The sequence below is a fragment of the Ochotona curzoniae genome, unplaced genomic scaffold (assembly GCF_017591425.1).
Source record: "Ochotona curzoniae isolate NIBS_2020 unplaced genomic scaffold, NIBS_Ocur_1.0 patch351, whole genome shotgun sequence".
NCBI classification, from domain to species: domain Eukaryota; kingdom Metazoa; phylum Chordata; class Mammalia; order Lagomorpha; family Ochotonidae; genus Ochotona; species Ochotona curzoniae.
This window is the reverse complement of record NW_024466919.1, coordinates 32,301-52,606: the sequence shown is the minus strand read 5'-3', so window position 1 is coordinate 52,606 and position 20,306 is coordinate 32,301. Positions and strand designations below refer to the sequence as shown.

The following is a 20,306-nucleotide window of genomic DNA, read 5'->3' as shown; positions in this document are numbered from 1 at the left end:
TGAACTTAAGGTTCTCTTGTGTCAGATGAGAAAAATTAGAACCACGAACTCTTGTATAAACACATGTGAGCATTACATTTAGAAATAGATAACCAAGGATGTAATAATTTGGTTAATTTGCTAAGAAATTAAAAGGGCTTATATTATTAACATCTGCAAAAATATAGCTAGAAAATATACAACATTGAGTTGGGGAGGAGTTGCACTTGATTGTAGGGCAACATAAAAATTATATATTTTACATCATTCATTTTATTTTAGATTTCCACGATGCATGCTCTTGTACATAGCAATACTTCGAAATGTAGTAAGTTTTCAAATTATGATTGCTTTCTTAAATCCTATATACACTTCCTGATAAAAAATAAAAAAGCCCTCAGTGACAAGTGCTGCTGTGCACAGTAACAGATGAAAATATCTCCTGCAGGATTCTCTTACAAGTTGCAAGTGCCTTGCTTCAAGCAAAAGCTTAAGAAAAGTGAGAGGCAGGGGACGATTCTTCTGATACTTGGTGAGGTGAAGTCCTGTGCAGTAAGAATGTACTAGTGTGGAAGCTGAGGACCTCCTGCTGCAGCTTTGCAGAACAGTAGCTGCCCCATCGCCCTGCCGCTCCACTGTCAAACTGTTCCCTCCAGGTTGCCTCAGGGCTGTGGGAGCCCAGATGATTCTGATGATGGCATTGCTTAAGTAACATTTAATCAGGCTCCATGATGATAACTGTTAGAAACGCACCAACCCTCGCTGAGCTACTTCACGTGGGCATTTTACATTAGGTTGAATGCTCTTAGCAGTTAATACATACGTAAATATCAGGTGTGTCAAAGATGAGCCTCTGCTTTTTCTAATATTCATGCTACAGAGTGCAGAATTTAATCAAACAGAAGATATGGTAAGTAAATTCTGCTCTGAATGAAATGCTTCCGAAAAGATGGATGGGATTCGCTCACATACTAACATTAAAAAATACATTTAGGGTTCAGTGTGGTAGCCTAGTGGCTAAAATCCTCTTTTTGTATGCGCTGGGATCCCATAGGGGCACCAGTTGGTATCCTAGCCATTCCACTCCCCTTCCAGCTCCCTGCTTATGGCCTGAAAAAGCTGACTAGGATGGCCCAAGGCCTTGGGACCCTGCACTCGCACGGGAGACCTGGAAGAGGCTCCTGGCTCCTGGCTTTGGATCAGCTTAGCTCCAACCATTGTAGCCATTTGGGGAGTGAATTAGCAGATGGAAGATCTTTCTCTCTGTATCTCCTTCTCTCTGTAAATATGCCTTTCCAATAAAAATATATAAGTCATACAAATAAATAAATAAAAATAAATTGTTACCATGCCAAAACTTTCAGAAAAAAAGCACTAGCATCAAATAAATGTCAACAACTGGAGAAAAGTAAGAACATATTATTCAACAAAATCATTTCCCTAGATGGTGAAAATAGCAACCTATTTATCAGAATGGAAAATTATAATAAAATCTTAATTTATTCAGACTCATCAAGTAAATTGTTCTTCTTGAAATAACGTTCTGTGTATTTGTTACCAGTTTTCTACAGTAGCCTTTAAGCAGCTAAGCAAAACCTGTGGCAAAGAAGCGTAACATGCAGGAAATCAAACTGGATGGGATAAAATCTCTGGTTCACACAACTGCTCCAAGAGGAAGCAGTGTATTTTTTTTTTAATGTTAGAACTCAAAGTAATTTTTCTCCCTTTCAAAGTAAGATGCTAGGTTTTCTCCTGCCAAAAGCGTATCATTTTACATTTCATTTATGCAGGGCTCTTTATGCAAATGAATCAAAGTGATTCAATATATCAATATTAAACAGAGCAGCCCAGCTTGTCTTTTTCTCTCAATTTGAGAAGAAACTGTTTAGTTTATGATATGCACTATTTTCAGAATTAATTAAATGAGAAAACGGAAAAAAAACCTAAAGTAGACAGCACCTTACTTTCTGTTTTCACTTTGTTTAGTCATATAGTGCTTATTAGAAACGAGCATATGGTTGAGGCCAGGGCTTCTGTGGCAAAACCAAGCATATTAGATTTGCTTTCCCATCAGACCAAGAAAATAATCTCTTATATGCATGCTCCCTGCCTGACAATCCAAAGAAATCTGGGATCTCGCAAAAGCTGACCTAATCTAAGCCTGGGATTGGATACAGAAAACACCAATTGAACCTACATCACATCAAGAGCTTAATGTAGATAATTTAACAGGTCAAATTCAACACTGTATCGGCTATGACTCATGAATCTAATTTCACTATTAGAAAAACTTAATTGGAATCCTCTTGCTTTCATATTGACAGCAGGCTTTCCAAGTTTTTTTAAAAAATGAAAAGCAAGGTAAATCAAAATGAATTACCAGTGAGTACCCATCCTGAATGAACTCTTTAATATATGGTGGAAAAATGTATATAAAATCTGGAGCTAAGCTGACAAGATTACATCAAAGGTAGCAATAGGCAACAATTATTGTCATGAATGTTATGTTAGTAATGACAAGAGGAATGTCTAACTTCAAGGCATATTATAAAAGCTGTAATTCAAAGTTTTCTGAATTGCATAATTGCACCACAACCCAGAATAAGGTGGCCATACCTCTGCAAACTGAAACAAAGCTGATGTTTGACACTGTTTTGTAGCAGCATCAGGATGGGATGTATTTGAAGATATCTGAAAGGAAACAAAATAATTTTTAATATACAAGGAAATTTTCCCCGTATCAGACTATGAGAGTCTGCCATATGTTTTCACTGTAGACACTGATAAAGACATGAGTCATCAACCTCAATCTTTTAGAGTAGCACTGAAATGATAAAGAAAGACAGATGCCATGTATAAAAATGGATGACTGGCTGGAACAAAAAGGCAGAGCTGGGCTTGTTTGCTCTGTCCTCTGAGTATCAGGGATGTATCAAACCACAGTAAGAGAGATCTGCTGACATGAATTTCCTTATTTCAATGATTTCTTTTTTTAAATTGAATGCCAGAGGCTGCATGTCAAGCCAGTTACTCTCTCCCCTATACCACTCTGCTCAAGCTCTTTACTACTTAGAAACAGCTGGGAAACACTGAGAGAAGCACATGGATGTAGGTCAGCATATCTGAGGCTGAATCTGAGCCGTGCCACTTACTAGCTACAGCAACTTGGACATCAGCTATACTTTCTGAGATGTACTTTTTCCAACTTTAAATTGATGATAATCCTCATTATTAAGGATTATGGGTCCAGCACAGTTGCTCAACTGGCTAATCCTCTGCCTTGTACGTGCCGGGATACCATACAGGACTGATTCATGTCCCAGCTGTTCCACTTCCCATCTAGCTCTCCTGCTTATGGCCTGGGAAAGTAGCAGACAGCCAAAACCATGGGATCCTGCACCCACGTGGGAGAACTGGAAGAAGCTCCTGGCTCCTGGCTTCGGATGAGTTCAGCTCTGGCTGCTGCGTCCATGTGGAAAGTGAATCAGCAGATAGAAGACCTTTCTATAAATCTATCTTTCCAACAGAAATTAGTAGAAATAAATATTTTAAAAAACAAAAACAATTTTCTTTTTAAATATTACATGCCCCACTTAATAAAAACACAAACACAATTCAGTGTCTGACAACTGGATAGAAGATTTAGCCATTCACAACATTCGACCAAATTAGGGGCGGGGGATTGTTTCCAGGTTGATAGTGGTGGTGGTCTCATTCAAACTTTTCTCCCTGGGTTATGTGCAAATACTTTACAAGGATGTTTTAAGAGTATGGTTGGCTTTTAATTTTGGTGCCAAAGGAAACAAAGTGTCCATGCAGCTACAAAACAAGGTGACAATGAGGTACAACAGACAAAAGCCTGAGTATCATAACTTTAGCTCACTCCTAGAGTTTTACAAGTTTTTTTTCAAATCATGTGGTCATCAACTCCATCAAAGGGTATGTACTACATAACTGATGCACCTAAGCCATGACTCTTCAATAATAGAAATCACTTTTCCATCTGAACTATAGTAAGTTGGTTAGAAAAGTCATGAAGCCTTGTGATACTGTTCCAAACTGATGTCGAGGGAGGAAAAGAGTAGGGAGAACGAACAACTTCTTCATTGCCAAAAGCATTAGGAATTTTTGAAATTCTGATTTATCCTTTTGAATAAATATTTTTAGAGTGAGCTAACAATGAGTAGAAAAAGATTGGGCCTAGTGTGATGGTTCAATTGGCTAATCTTCTGTCTTGCAAACGCCAGGATTCCTTAGAGGTACTGGCCGCTCTGCTTCCCATCCAACTTCCTGCTTGTGGCCTGGGAAAGCAGCACAGAATGGTACAAAGCCCTGGGACTCTGCACCCAAGAAGGAGATCCAGTAGAAGCTCCTGGCTCCTGGCTTTGGTTTCGCTTAGCTCCAGCTGTTGCAGCTATTTGGGAAAGTGAACCAGTAGATGAAAATGTTTCTGTCTCCCCACTAAAATAGTGAATAAGTATTAAAAAGAAACACACAAACAAACAAAAACAGAACCTATTTAACAAACAATATAAAAACAGCCAATAGTAAATGGATAAAATGCAACCAAGTGTTCTAAAGAAATTCAAATAACATCAGACCAGCAAGCACAAGTGTGACAGGCTGCAAAAATGAAACTACAATTATTTTCCCAAAATCTTGAACATTTCCAATTCAGTAGATCTCAATTCTGATATTACCTTTCATTCCTACCAACCTTCTATAACATTTAAAGAAAATAAACCATATATGAAAGACAAAATTATTTTATTTATTTATTATTCAAAAGGAAGACAGAGGAAAAAAGAGAAAGAAAAGAGATAATCTTAGATCTGCCAGTTTAATACTTGCAGGAGCCGGAGCTAGGGCTGGACCAAAAGTCAATAATCAGGAACTCTACCCAGGGCTCCTACATGGCTGGCAGGAACCCAAGTATGTGCACCATCCTCCACTGCTCGCCAGGTGCATAGCAGGAAAGTAAGTCAGAAGTAGAGACCAGACTCAATCATAGGCACTTCCTTAAGGGACTCAGACATGCCAAGAGGTGGCTTAAACCACTGCACCACATTAACCAATATGCCCAAATTTCTTCAAAAATAAAAGGAAATACTGGATAAAATGGAACCTGTGATACATTATTCTATGCTCATTTTCCCTAAGAGGATTTTGAAAGTTTTAAACAAATACATACTCTTAAAATTAATCACAGAATAAATGAAGATTTCAACTAATAACAGCAGAAATTCCTGGAGAAATATTACATTCAGGGCCTTTTACCTAAAATCAATCTATCAATCTATCGATCTATCGATCTATCTATCATGATGATCTCTTTGGAATTTCAGAAATTCTGGAAAGGCCATAAAATGTACATGTGCTATATTACCAAAGTTTCATGTAAAATGTTAGAAGCTTTATCACATGTTTAGGGGCTGTGGCATCAGTGGTGAGGTTTCAGTGTACTGATATTTGCTATGCTGGAACAATAAATTTCTATAAACAGATACTGCTGATCCTTATTTAAGAACTCAGGAGTTTCAAAATTATCTTTTCCAAAATTTCCCTGTGTCCATGTTCATATGGATTGAGTAGTCTTTCTTAGTGATTTTAAGTACTATTTTCAGTACAAATTTAAGAGCAATTATAATTTCCTCAGTGACAAATACGAGTTGTGATATATTACCTCAGCAAACTGAAACAACGGTGACTTGTGCCGCAATTCAGGGGACTCTGAAACATCAGCCCTGCCAGTCCCAGAGGATATCTGAAACAAGGAAAGATGTCACGAGGCATCAGAACAGCCTTTGCTGACAAGAGAAAAGACAAATGACACTAAAATGTCGCTATCTTTGGGAAGGAATGGTTGTATTTCTCTTTGAAGTCAACTCAAATTGTGGCAAAAGAAAAAAACAGCTATTTTGCAAGGTTTGGAAGAGATGGACAGCACACACGGTGTAGAGAGGTTAATATTCGCCTAAGACACAGTCACACACGGATTTCCGTTTAAAGAACTGGCTCTCTGCATTTCTTTCACCTTTTGTGCTTCCTCAGTATTTCATGCTGCCTGACTTCCTGAGAAAGTAAGTGAGAGCTGATGATGTAAATCTCTTGGGAGAACAAAGCTGAAGTCAAATTCTTGTTTTCTAGGGTTTTCAGGAGTTCATACACAAGCCTCCATCTTAGGTTAGTTAGTATTTCCTTCACATTTTCTTTGGCAATGCTCTATTATTTTTTTTTTCTATCTTCACTGTTGACAATAGGTATGGAAACACTCCTTTCAAAAATATTTTATCCATCAAGTTTGGGTATACATTCCTCTTTCACTGCATCCACTTCTGCATTTAGGTTGACATCATTTAGGTAGCTAACTAAATCAGGTCACAGCAGTCACAGAATACTGGAGAGATAAGGAGTACACTGTTCCTCTAATACAATCGTTTTCTTTTTAAGACAAAGTCCATCCACCACTGGTTCACAGATGGGTATCTGCAATGGTCAGCTAGGCTAGGCTGAAGCCGGGAGGCAGGAGCTTCAGCCCCATCTCCCAAGTGGGTGGCAGAAGCGCAAACACTTCAGTCATCTTCCATTGCTAAGACCATCTTCCATTGCTTTCCCAGGCACATTAATAAGGAACTGGATTGAAAGTGGAACAGCAGGGACATGGACTAGCACCCATATCGGAAGCAGGTGGTAATTTGGAGATTGAAACCAGAAAAGTAAATGGCACTTCCCCTCCCCAATATGCCATAACCTCCTTCTTCTTTATGTAGCACTCATCAGCACAGTATTTGTTTATTGTACATCTTTACTCCTAGAAAGTTTGCTCAATGCATTATCCCCAACACTGCCTGGATACTATGTAGATACTCAACAATATTTGTAGAATTAGCTAATCTAAATTAAGGTCTTCCAAATCTTACACCAGTGTGTTCCCTCCCTTACTTTCCTGAAAGTTATGGAATCTAGAGCAAGATGTTACCTTTCCTTTAAGGGAAAGTAGTTTTAAACACTTGTTTTTTGACTATGAAATAATACAAGTTTACCTTTAAAAATCTGGAAAAAGAAACAACAAGAATGAATGTTTAATTTAGCAGCTGAGATGCTGCTTCAGATCAACTGGAGACCAAGCCCATACTGGAGTGCCTAAATTCAAGTGTCATTAGAGTTTTCAACTTCAGTTTCTTGGTAATGCAGCAGTTGGTAATCGTGTACTTGAGCTCTGAGCCTCTGTTTTGGCTGAGCTGTCTGTCTCAGCCCAGGCTTTTGTCGACACTTGGGGAGTGAACCAGTGCATGGGAATGCTCTCCTTTCAATCAAAAATAAGTTACAAATGCTGTTTTAATTGGATGAAAGCAAAATTCAGAATGAGTCTTTGAAATGTTCATGGGAAAGGAGAATTAAAAGGTAAATTTATATTGGTGCAAATATTTTTGAAAAATTTTTCAGTGAAAAAATAGGATGCTGTATTATGGTTACAGAATGTTATTTTAAATGTAACAGTGCTTCTGTGTCATTAAATATTTTCCAGTGTAATTTTAAAAGCTGTATGTAATTATTACTGATGGTTAAATCCCAAGGAAAGAGTTGCCAGTCACCCAGATGCTGCTGCTCTAGAGTTCTCACAGAGCTCTTTATTTTACTTTGGAGGCATGTTTTTAACAGTGTCAAAGGCCATGGGACAGAAGTAAGGATATGAAAATTTAATTGTAACCTCTAGATTTCAGAGAGTACTGGCCACATTCTCCCAGTAGTAAGCCTCACTGAGAAGGTGCAGAATCTTTAATTTGGAACCCGTGCTTTGGCTGCCAAGCCAGCTTTCCTATTATTGTCCCTAACTCGTTAAAAAGTCAACACTTTCTTGGCTTATGAACAGATCTTTCCTGGCTCCTAGATATTTAAGAAAATAATAGAAATGGGCACTGTGATGTGGCAGATTAACCCACCACTTGTGATGCTGGCATCCCATATGGCTGCTCTACTTTCAATTCAGCTTTCTGCTAACGCACCTGGAAAAGCAGTAGAAAATGGTTCAGGTACTTAGACCCCTGAACCCATGTTGAATATCCAGAAGAAGCTCCAGTTTTCAGGCTGCAGCGTGGCCCAGCTTCAACTGTTGTGGCCATTTGGGGAGTAAAAGAACATATAAAAGATCTTTCTCTCTCATCCTCTCTAATTCTGCGTTTCAAATAAATAAGTAGATCTTTAAACAATTTTGATTTAAAATCCAGTTTAAAACTGTTTTTATAAAACTTTAATAGAATAGTATAGAAGACAGAAAATTTTTCAAGATCATTGGAATGAAATACATTACCAATTTCGATAGCTACACTTCATGAAGTCTATCTAGCTTATATTCTTATTTCAGATCCATAATTTATAAGAAACAGTTACTGTTTATGAAGAGGTAAGTTACTCAAAAGCTTGGAATTCACATTAACTCTAAAAAGAAAATTTAACTTTCTAAGTGTGATTTACAGATTATTTGGTGACAACAACAAGCTTAAATGATAAATGATAAACTTCGGAAGTTTCTAGGATGATCACAAATAAACCTTCCCATTTGAGTGCAGATTCAGAAGTATATAATTAGTTAAGGCCATCTCTAATCCTGCATATGTTATGTGCACTATACTATGCAATCAAAGAAATCTAGGCACGTGTGTTCACCATGAACTTGACACACACAGCGGATGCATAATGATTATTCACTGACTGACCTGATTTTCTGTGAGTATGCGAATAAGAACTGCCAATAACTCAACTAGGAAGTGCAGCAAAGGCTGTCCAATGGCTAAAGCAATAATAGAATGTATTTACTCTGGTAGGCCATGACCTCTCTCAATATACAGTTAGTTTTAATTAAAAACACTGTGGGGCCCAGCGTGATAGCATAGCGGTTAAAGTCCTCACCTTGAATGCACTGGGATCCCATATGGGCGCCAGTTCTAATCCCAGCGGCTCTACTTCCTATCCAGCTCCCTGCTTGTGGCCTGGGAAAGCAGTCGAGGATGGCCCAAAGCTTTGGGACCCTGCACCCATATGGGAGAGCTGGAAGATTAGCTCAGCTCCAGCCATTGCTTTCTCTCTGTCTCTCCTCTGTATATCTGCCTTTCCAATAAAAATAAATGAATCTTTAAAAAAAAGTAAATAAAAATAAAAACACTGTGGATCTGACAAACATCTTCAGTGTAGTGTAACAGAAACTAAAAAAAAAAAAGAACCGGAAGAACCAGGTGTGCTATGCCATTACCTGACTTATTTCCTTGGTTCTGTAATGCCCAGAGGACTAGAAGTAGCCAATCAGGAGGGGCAAGAGTGGTAACAAGCAAAAGGAAGATTGTGAAAGTTAGAAACAATGCCTGCAGCAGGTTGAAATTGTGAAAGAATACAGAAAAAAAATGTAAAGGACAGATGCATATATTTCATAAAGCACTGGGTCTATGCAAAATACATTACAAGTAGCACCAAAAAACACAAGGTTTCTCCTAAAGGCCTCTATTCATCAGAGTAATTAATGTTCATAGCTTTGATTGCAAGTTGGCAAGAATAAGTAAAAATAAAGCAAATTCTTTGTTAAGAAGACAAAAATTGGGGCCTGATGCAATGGCTCAGTGGTTAAATCCCCACTTTGCAAGCATTGGGATCCTATATAGGCACTGGTTTGTGCCCCAGCCAGCTCCCTGCCTGTGGCCTGGAAAAGCAGTAAATGATGTCCCAAGGCCTTGGGACCAGGCACACCCATGTGAGAGATCCAGAAGATGTCTGGATGGCTCCTTGCTTTGGATCAGCTCAGCTCTGGCTCAGCTCTGGCCATTGTGGCCACCCAGGAAATGAACCAATAAACTAAAGATCTTACTGTTTCTCTTCTCTGTAAATCTGTCCTTCCGTTAAAATTAATAAATATTTTCTTAAAAAGACAAAAATGGTTGTGATATAAGTTATGTATATATATGTGTGTATATATATATTTCTAGGCATAAATCTCAAAATATAAGAATGGTTCAATGCCATGGCACATATCTATATATACACATATAGACACACACAGTCACACGCATATATATGTGATAAACCACACAGTAAAAGTAGATATATTGGTGTAAACACTGATAAACATACATGGCTTGAAAGAAACCTAGAATTCTATTCATATGAAAGAGGATATTTCCTATAAAAGGCTAACTGAATAATGCCATTTGTCATAGAGTCCCCAACTTTCTGAAATGTTTAAAATATGATTATGTTTAAAATATGACTGTTTAAAATATGGGACTGGGGGGAGGGTTAGGGAAGGGGTAGGGGGAATCCAGTGCCTGGAAAATGGTGTCACATAATGCAATGTAATAAAAAAAAATATGGGACTATACTATGTCACCTTGCTGGTTTTATTTTGAAAACTTTAAACCACTTTTATTGGATGGGGTATGCTCTTTTGGATAAGTACCACTTCCTCAACATTCATTCTTATTGCTAGGGTCAGTTTATTTTCTAAATATAATGGGACATAAAGAATCAAAGACATCTGTTTACTTATTTGGAGGAAAAAGACACCTATGAAGTAGTGGTTGAATAAAAGCAGAAAAATCAAAGAAGCTGTTTCTAGAAACAGACTGAATTAATCTGTAGAGCCACTAGGTGTTGCTCTACACCCAAAAAAAGAAAACAGCTAAAGGTTTTTTTTTTTCCCTTAATCATGTGGTCTACTTCCCTTATGTTCAACATTTCCTTCAATTTAGCTATGATTCTCAATATCCACAGAAGGGGAAAGACTATTACAATTAAGAATTATAACAAAGCAGTATTTTTTTCCACACGAGTAATTCAGATGGTCAGAATTATAGACATGATCCAATCACTTAAGATAGGAAACAAGATTGAGGCAGTTATGCACTTTAAGTGGCTTGGAAAGTAAGTAGTATTAGGAACCCATCCCTACTTTGCAAGGCACAAGACCATTGTCACCTTGTGTTGACACTGTGCTGAACACAACGGTCAACAAGAAAGGTGCATGCATATTGTAGCTAAGCCAGAGATTCCTATCCTTGTTAATCCAAATATTCAAAAGACTACCTACTCATTCAACAGTTACTCAGTGAGCATTTAATATGTGCCAGCACAGCAGAGTGCTGCTTTCCAGAAGCTTATACATCACTTGTGTCAAGGATATGCTTGGAAATAAAACGATGACCAAGGGAATGCACCAAACCCTTAAGCTGTTTGCACTAGAAGTGTTACACATAAGAATGTTCAGTGCACAAAGGTGGGATGTGAGAGGCCCAGACCCTCTGGAGAACACAGAAGTGCCTTTATTTTGTCAACAGAAGGCAATAAGGTAATGTCTGAGATAGGCGTACAAGGAAGACCAGCTCTTATTAGAAGTGTGAAAATGATGTAGCTGGAGGGTAAGGAGAGAAGCAAGTAAGTACCATATGTGTTTGAGAAGCAGTGATTAACTCAAAATGTGGGGGAAACGTAAGATGATGTGAGTGCAGTGGGAGATGAACTGAATGGAGAGAAGTCTGAATCCTATGATGAGAGGTTTGCAAATTAGGCTGGAGAAAATGGGGAGCCAGCCACGGCTTTTAATCAGAGGAAGAGCATGATGAGAGATGCACAGTGAGGTAATTCTGTCAGCTGAGTGCAGGATGACCTTGGCTGAGGAATGAACGGAGGCAGAAGGTCAATGAAGAGGTTAAGAAAATAAACCAACTGATATGTGAGACCCCAATTAAAATCAGGATTGCTGTATGCCAGTCATCAGTAATTGTCTGGAAGGATGCTAGGGTGGTAGAAGAAGGGTCAGACTGGTGCCAGTGTTTCCAAGGTAATTTAAATTTGTTCACTGAAAGCTGGAATCTGAAAGAAGGCAGGCAGCATGGCTGCGGACAGAAAAGATCTTCTGGGAGAAGAGGAGTGTGAGGACACAGCATTTTTATGGAAAAGCTATGGCAGCAATGACTTCCAAAGTGTGGCACTGAGCTACCTGGGGAATACAACCACATGACATGGCAGAGCCGAGTGGTCCCTATGTTGGAGTATATGCCCACTCACCGTGGCGAAGGGAAGAAAGACATGGTGTTACTCTGGGTATCAGTGCTGACCTCACTCCATGACCAAGGTTCTCCTCTTGGTTTTTGTTAGTTTGTTTTTAAAAAAGATTTATTTTTATTGGAAAGGCAGATATATACAGAAAGGATTAGAGACAGAGAAGATGACGTTCCATCCACTGATTCACTCCCCAAATGGCCATAATGGCCAGAGCTCGCCAATCTGAAGCCAGGAGTCCAGAGCCTCTTCCGGGTCTCCCACAGAGGTGCAGGCTCCCAAGGCCTTGGGCTGTCCCCAACTGCTTTCCCAGGCCAACTCTGCTGGATGGGAAGCAGAGTTGCCGGGGTTAGAACCGGTGTCCATATGGGATCCCGGTGCATTCAAGGTGAGGACTTTAGTCACTAGGTTGCCATGCCAGGCCCAAGGTTCTCCTTTTGCTACAATCTATGTGGTAGATCACTACTGCTCATCCTGGTTCAGAAGAAACTCCAGGTTAGTTCTACAAACAACCACAATAGCAAATGGAACAACCTACAGTATCTTTCTACTTCCTTTTCCAGATTAGAGAAAAGAGATAGCAATCCTACTCTGCCTTCTTGACGGGACACTGTGAGACCAGAATGCAATAGTATATATGGACATGCACTTAACAGCAACCACCATCAGCCCTCTTCTCCAAAGGATGCCGCTTTTATTTTGTTCTCTCTTGCCCGCCTGTATTCCAACAGTACTCTTTCCTTTATCTCCCAGAGACCTAGAAACACAGGCAAACCTATCAAAGTACTCTGGAAACCCATCAAGGATGTAAGAACAGGGATGTCAGTCATGCAGGTACAAGCAAAGCCAACAGATGTGAGAGGCTGAGCTCTTTGGCTGGGAAGGCTGTTCTGGCCCAAACAGGCAGGAAGCAGTGATAAAAAGGAGTGTCATCTACTCACAGAATCTCGAAGATCCCATTTTCCCTTACAGTGAAGCCTTTTAATGTGGTGTATTTCCTCATAAGATATCTTTAAGAAGCTTAACACCTGGGGTAAAGATTTCATTTAGATGTTGACAAATACGTCCTAAGTCAGAGTACTTGGGTTCAATTTCTTGGTTATATCTCCTGACTCGAACCCTCTGCCAGGGAAGACTGAGGAGGAGGCAGTGGGAGTTGATTGAGTTTCTGCCATCCACAGAGCAACCCAGGTGGTTTCCCAGGCTCCTGGCCTTAACTTTTGTCTTGGCACCTGGGGAGTGAACCAGTGGATAATAGTTCTTTTTGTCTTTTACTGTTTCTCTGTCTGTGACAACAACAACAAAAAGCTATAACACAGATCAGGATAAAAGCTCTGATGGGGGAAGGGGTAGGAACTAAGGACAAGCAGATTGGACTTCCCTGGATTTATATATCTTAAAATAGTGAAATATATTACGATAAGAAGAGACTTATCAAATGAACCTGAATGTATAATAGGTAGGAAAATACTTTTTCCATTTAACTAACACAAAAAATAACAGAGAAAGATGAAATTTCCAATTTTCTTTAAATCTGTATTTGTTGTAAATCCAATTTAAAATAAGGATACAACCATTTGTTCATTTGATAAATATGATGAACAACCGTTTCCCATTTCAAATTTTTGTCTAGCTCATCATATAATAGAAAACATATGGATTTCAATCCTAGTGTCATGACTTCCTCCACCTTGGAGAAGTTTTTCCACCCTCTCTGGCCAAGTTTCTTCATTTCCAAAATGAGGTCAACACTACAGTGACATCACAGAGTTCTGGGGAGGATGGAATGAAGTAACCAATGCCAAGGTCTCTGTGTAGTCCCTCTCGTAGAAAGCCCTTGTACCCCTGTCCAGGAGCTCCTGGCTCCTAGCTTCTGATTGGCGCAGCTCTGGCTTCTGGTGGCTATTTGGAGAGTGAACCAGTAGGTGGAAAATCTCCTCCACGCTCCTCTGTAATTGCTTTTCAAAATAAAATAATGAGATTGAAGCATAGTATAGTTAAAAATGTTAAAGTAAGACCTTTACCATTGATTTTATAATATAGCACAAAACTAAAAATAACCAGGACTAAAGGATATAGTTTTGACAGTACTGATTGTAAGGGATCGAAGAGGAGGAATGTTGTAGATTAGCTAAAGAAACTGTGAAGGGTTGCCTGGAGATGGTGAAAGATTGATACTGCAAAGTAATAAAATAAGGACTTGTGCTGTAGTATCGTGTGTAAAACTGCTGCCTGTGACACTGGTATTTCATACGGGCACTGGTTCAAGACCCCGCTGCTCTGCTTCTGATACAGCACCTGAGAAAGCACCATAGATGGCCCAAGTGCATGGGCCCCTATCAATGTAGGCAATCCATAAAGGGCTCTGGGCTCTGGGCTTTGGCCTGGCACAGATTCAGTTGTTGCTGCTATTTGGGAATAAACCGATCAATGGAAAATTTCTCCCTGTTTCTCTATAACTCTGTCTTCCAAATAAACTTTAAAATACATCTTTAAATATATATTTATATATATATATTTTCAGAAATCACTCATATAGAAACTTGGATATATATGTAATTTCACATTTTTAAAGGTCAGGTAAGAGTAAATCAGTGAAAATCAAAGAGATTTCTCTTGAAGCTGTAAGTTCACTTGAAGCATTTGCTTAAATAAAAAAGATTTATTTATTTTCATTGGAAAGGCAGATTTACAGAGAAAGAGAAAGACAAATCTTCCAACTGCTGATTCACTCCCCAAATGGTTGTAATGGCCAGAACTGAGCTAATCCAAAACCAGGAGTCAGGAGCTTCCTCCCAGTCTCCCTTGTGGGTGCAGGTGCCCAAGTCTTTGGGCCATCCTCCACTGCTTTCCCAGACCACAAGCTGGGAACTGGATGGGAAGTGGAGCAGCTGGGACATGAACTGGTGCCTATATGGAATGCTGGTACTTGAAAGAGAAGTCATAGGCCTGGTCCCAGAATTTATCAACTTTAAAAGTTGCTATGTTAAGACCTAATTAACCATACAGTTAATCCTTGGGTTAGATTTGTTTCCTGGCCTGCCTTACACACAGAAGGTAAACAAATATTTTTCAAAAGACTAAATGCATGAAAAGGTGGTGCACAGTTCTACCTGAGTGATTACTCAACCACGTCCTTCAACAGTCCTTACAGGCAGTGTGCCATCACCCACTGGCATCTTCTCCACTAATTTCAAAGCTAACTTGGCTATTTTGCTGAAGGTCTATTTCCTGTGTTTAGTTCTCCAGGTATGAAAAATTTTTTCCCCTTCCTGGACACCTTGTGATAAAAAGAATAAAATACAACTGTAATTTCCTACAAGATTTCCAAGGATAAGGAATTCAGTGCATGTGCGCACCTGTGTCTGGGTGTGTGTGCTGGTAAAGCACATTACAGCCTGTGGGAGTAATGCCTCATATAATTGAAGCTTTCAGTTTGACAATGAAATGCCTAGAATAACTTATGGTGATAATGCTATATACCTGCAAGAATTCTTTCCAAGATAATTAAAAATGTGTTATAGGTTTTATTTCAGTAATCTCCATAGTGGTCTTGGGAGTTGCAGGCAAGCAAATATTATTAACCCTATCCCACAGGACAGAGGGCAAATCAAAAAGTAGCTTGGTCAGAACTTTACTGTAGTAATTGTTAGTTCCACAAAACAACAACCCCAAAGTGGAAGGTGCTTGCTATACATTTGAAGGTATGGCTTTCAACAGTCATTCTCTCACTAGATATCGATGGTTTTAAAGCTTGTTGTCAGCTCTGACTACTCTAACTTCTAATCTCCCATTTCCCCCATGAGCCTCCTCCTATTCCAGCCAAGATGACTTTCATTTGCTAACTTGAATTCAGTACTAAATGCCATCTTTTCCAAGATTAATCCAAACACATTCTACGCTAAATAACTGTTCTCCACATCTTCTGAATTGTTATCACTCCCTGCTTTAATTTTACAAATTTAATTTAGATCTACATTTATGTTAAAGTAACAAGCATACAGCATGATACTGTGTCCTGGCAATAATGTCTGGCAAACTAGATGAAGTTCTTTCACTTTATTCATTGTATTTCCTTCTTTAGATAACTGCATGATATGAAATACAAGGGCTTAAGTAACACCTTTCACTTCAGTTCTTCCCAGAATTTGATAATAATATTATTAGTCATATTTTTTTGGGGGGGAGGGGTTCAGAATCCTTAAAAATAGAGTAGACATCCATTTACAACCCTGGGCATTGCACTGGAACTGGTTCTCAGCTGCTCTGCCACTTCCTGCCAGTGTATTTTCATCTGACACTAATACTTCACTGAATCAACAGCTGTTAGATTTCTGACTCAAATAATATGCTATTATCTCATAACCACTGAAAGCACTCCTCTTCCTTTCCTTTCCCCATATGGGGTAATTTCCTAGTAACAGTTCAATGCTTATAGTTTTCAAGACTCAGAGAAGAGTCACTTAGTTGGCCATTCTGAACCAGGAGCCACTCCTTTATGTCTCTTGCTCAGTACATCAATTTTGCTGCCTCAATGAATAATTGTACAACAACAAACATTGTAATTTAAAATCTAAAATAGTTTGTGGATTTCAAGGTATTTTAGGCATAAAGGCAACATAGAGATGATTATTTACATGAAACAAAAGATTCAAGCAATCAATACACAGATCAAAATGATCTTAAAAAGATTTTTCTATATGGTTAAGTCTCAGATCAAATGAACAAAGACAAACCCCTTTCTTTTAAGAATATTTCAGAATACAGATCCCTTCATGGTGTTTAGGAAGTCTATTACGACTGGGCATTTTTGGTGGAAGACATTTTGAAGCATGTCACTATATTCACTGGTCACACCTTCTAGGATCAATTTTAGAATAATTGTTCCAAATTCTAAAAATTCAAAATTTCTCTCTCATCTCATATCCTGCCAATTTTGTTATAAAAACATGAGTATGCATTTTATCTGCCTTATTCTGGTCTGCTTGCAAATATAAGTGCCTGAAATTTTATGATCACGTTCGCGTATCTGGAATAAGACTTTCACAGACATCGCAGGTACTAAGCAAAGTCCTGAGAAATCTATGAGGAAAATTCTCACAGATATCAAAAAGTATTTATGTACAACATTACTCATATAAATTTCACTGCTTTATTATTTCAATACCTCCAACTGTTTTCAATACCTTCCCTAAGTATTCCTGAGATACGAGATAGGGGAGACAGATGCTGTGTTCTCAGAGAGGGTTCTAATGCTGCCACCTTCACTGCAGACTTTCTTCTCCCCTAAAGTTCACTTTGAAGTCAGTTAACTTTCTTTTGTTTTCTGTCTCTTTCCACAGTTCTCAAAATATAACTATGTACCACTGAATTATTTTAATTGCCTATCAAAACTCAGCATTTTAAAATGGATTAGGAGAACTTCTCATTGGGGGGAAAAAAGCCTAAGAGGCAAAACTTCAGGCAAAGAGGAAAAATTTATCTTTTTGTTTTGCTAGAATGTATGAGTTCTACAGACCATGACTTGGTTCTACATGTATCTCAAAGTTAAAAATAATGTTAAGGGCCCAGCAGAGTAGCCTAGCAGTTAAAGTCCTCGCCTTGCATGCACTGGGATCCCATATGGGCACAGGTTCTAATCCCTACAGCTCCACTTCCCATTCAATTCCTGGCCAAGGAAAACAGTCAGGACAGCCCAAAGCTTTGGGACCCTGCACCCTTGAGTGTGGGAGACCCCAAGGAGGCTCCAGGGTGCTAGCTTCAGATCGGCGCAGCTCTGACTGTTGGGGCTACTGAGGGAGTGAATCAACAGATGGATCTTCCTCTTTTTCTCTTCTCTTCTCTGTATATCTGACTATCCAATAAAAAAAATAGACAAATCATAAAAAAAAAAGAATGTTAAAATGTGTTGGGACTAAAACACTGCCATAATTTAATTTGTAATGAAAATCAATGCTGACCTTCCCAACTCCACACTTTCTTAGAAATAGCATGAGTCAATGTGAGTGGAAAGGTCAAGTGTGTATTATTAATCCAACAATCACCTTTGGAACATGTTTGGGATACTCTACCCCTAAGCAATGGTTAGTCTGAACTGCTGTTAGCTACTGAAATGATGTCTGACAATACCATTGTGTCAGGAAGTACCACATGCTGAATAACAGGCATGCAAAGGCATAAGGTGACACCTATGTTTTCCAGTTAATGGTCAGCACAATGTAAATACCCATCAGTCTAACCATTTTACACAGTTTTTGGTTACATTCAACAGAAGCAAAATAAACTTAGAGTGTATTAAACAGTGAGTAACTATGGATCCCAAATAAAAATTATAACTAATAAAAGCCTTAAATAATGTAAATAGCTCATCTAATTGAACAAGATTCATCTGCAATCTATATGACATGCTTATACTTTAAAACAAAAATAAAACAAACAAACTAAGCTCCGCAATAAAATTCAGCTAATGGCTCCCTTAATTTAACAGCCTTGCTGGTTAGAGTTTGAAAATTATCATCTTTAGACCCCAGATGTGGTAAAATAACATGACCTGTAGGTTAATTTGGCCTCTCTTGAATGGCCCTGGAAAACATAGGAATTCGACAAATGTAAATTATTGTGGTTAACTGCCACTACCTGCCCATCAGTCATATGGAAAAAACATTTAGCAGAAGCAGTCCAATAACTAGATAAGGAAACCAAGGTCATGAGGGCTCAGGTCTTTTTTCATTTTTCATTGTAAAGAACAAAACAATCCTTTATTGCTAGGTTTTCCAGTTTTACAACAGGGGAATTTGTAATTAAGGGACCAACAGCTTCATTTTTTTTTCCACTATTAGCTTTCCATAGTAACTAAGTAAGAACTCACAAAGGCAGCAGATGAACTATAGGATCTCATTTACATATGCATAACATATTCATGGTAAGCCCGGTTCTCGGTATGCGAAATATCTTTTTATTTTTGTTGTTTGTTTTCATCTACTTGGAAGAAATAGGGAGAGTAGAGGTAGAGAAATTGTCCATCTGCTGGCTAATTTCTACAATGTCTGCAAAGGCCAGGATTAGGCCAGCTTGAATGAAGCCAAGATTCTAGAATTGCTATCCAGGTCTTTAATGGGGGTGGCAGGGCTTTAAGAATTTGGCCATTGGTCTCCAGGATCAATCAGGAAGAAGTCTGATCAGAAGCAGAGTAGCCAGTAATCAAACTGATACTTTAATATGGGAGGCGGCCATCACAGCAGTGACAACCTGGCATGTGACAACACATACCTCTCCATACATTGAATTTCTTCTAAGTTCCCACAGAACTGCAGAATCTGCCAGTGTTTTTGTACTCTTGGTCTTATTTATATCACTTCTGTTACCCTCAACGCACCAGATGCACCAACAGATCTTAATGGGAACAATGACAGTCAAGTTTGTTCATGAGCTGTAGATAGTTATACTGCAGAGATCACAATATAAATAGCATATAAAATGGCTGTATTCTCACCCTCTTGCATGCGCAGAGTGGAGAGGGACAAGGGACTGACTTACCTCTGGTGTGCTGAGAGCATGTTCTCCAGCTAATAGCAGCATGCTCAGGCCTCCCATCTGAGTAGGATCTGAGTAAGGTGAAAACATCAATGTATAAGCATAAAATTCATACAATTCATAACCATTTTAAAAAAAAAGAACACTCAAGCACTCAGAAATCCAATAGAATCACACAAGAACATACAACAAGAACATGCTGAGGGCTCATGCTTTTGTGAGCCTTTTTAGCTGCCCTGTTGCCCTACCATTCTAACACAGCATTTTCTCTAATACCACACCTGTTTATAGCATGGGTGTCTGCTAAGGTGAGGCTTCTTTCCTTACTGTACAGGGAATGTAAACAGGAATAAAAAGCAACACAATAAGAGTGCCTATGCTTGTCTTCCAGGAAACCTGAGATTGTTATTCCTACCATGTGAAATCAGAATTAACAAAAGAACCAGGTTGGAGAATGAAGCAAATTACCAAATGGGCCTCCAAACTCTGGTGGACTTGGTTCAGATAACTCTCCCTTAACACTGTCCGAATAAATTTACACCAAATAATGTATTATCACATTTTGAATCTTAATTGTAATTAGGTTTCTGCTCAAAACATATTCAAGATTTAAAATTGATCTTTTTTGTTATCATAGGTGCTTGTTTTCATTCAATAATTAGCAGAAGCAAAGACAAAATAAAAATAGTGAATAGATCCATAACTCAAGTTGTATCTAAACAAAGTACTCAATAACAAACACTAAATCT

The 20,306-nt window shown here is 38.7% G+C and overlaps 1 protein-coding gene across 5 annotated transcripts in view; it reads right to left on the bottom strand.

Moving 5' to 3' along the window:
* LOC121167246 (HMG box transcription factor BBX) overlaps window positions 1-20,306 on the bottom strand; it is a 109,785-nt gene that overhangs the window by 67,190 nt on the left and 22,289 nt on the right. For 4 of the 5 annotated variants that reach the window (XM_040996656.1, XM_040996657.1, XM_040996659.1 and 1 more), the window contains exons 4-6: window positions 19,561-19,628; window positions 5,663-5,743; window positions 2,596-2,670 (exon numbers count right to left, since the gene is read on the bottom strand). In XM_040996656.1, coding sequence (XP_040852590.1) covers window positions 2,596-2,670; window positions 5,663-5,743; window positions 19,561-19,628 — 224 coding nt within the window. The remainder of the gene's footprint in view (window positions 1-2,595; window positions 2,671-5,662; window positions 5,744-19,560; window positions 19,629-20,306) is intronic. The other variant, XM_040996658.1, reaches the window with a different exon arrangement.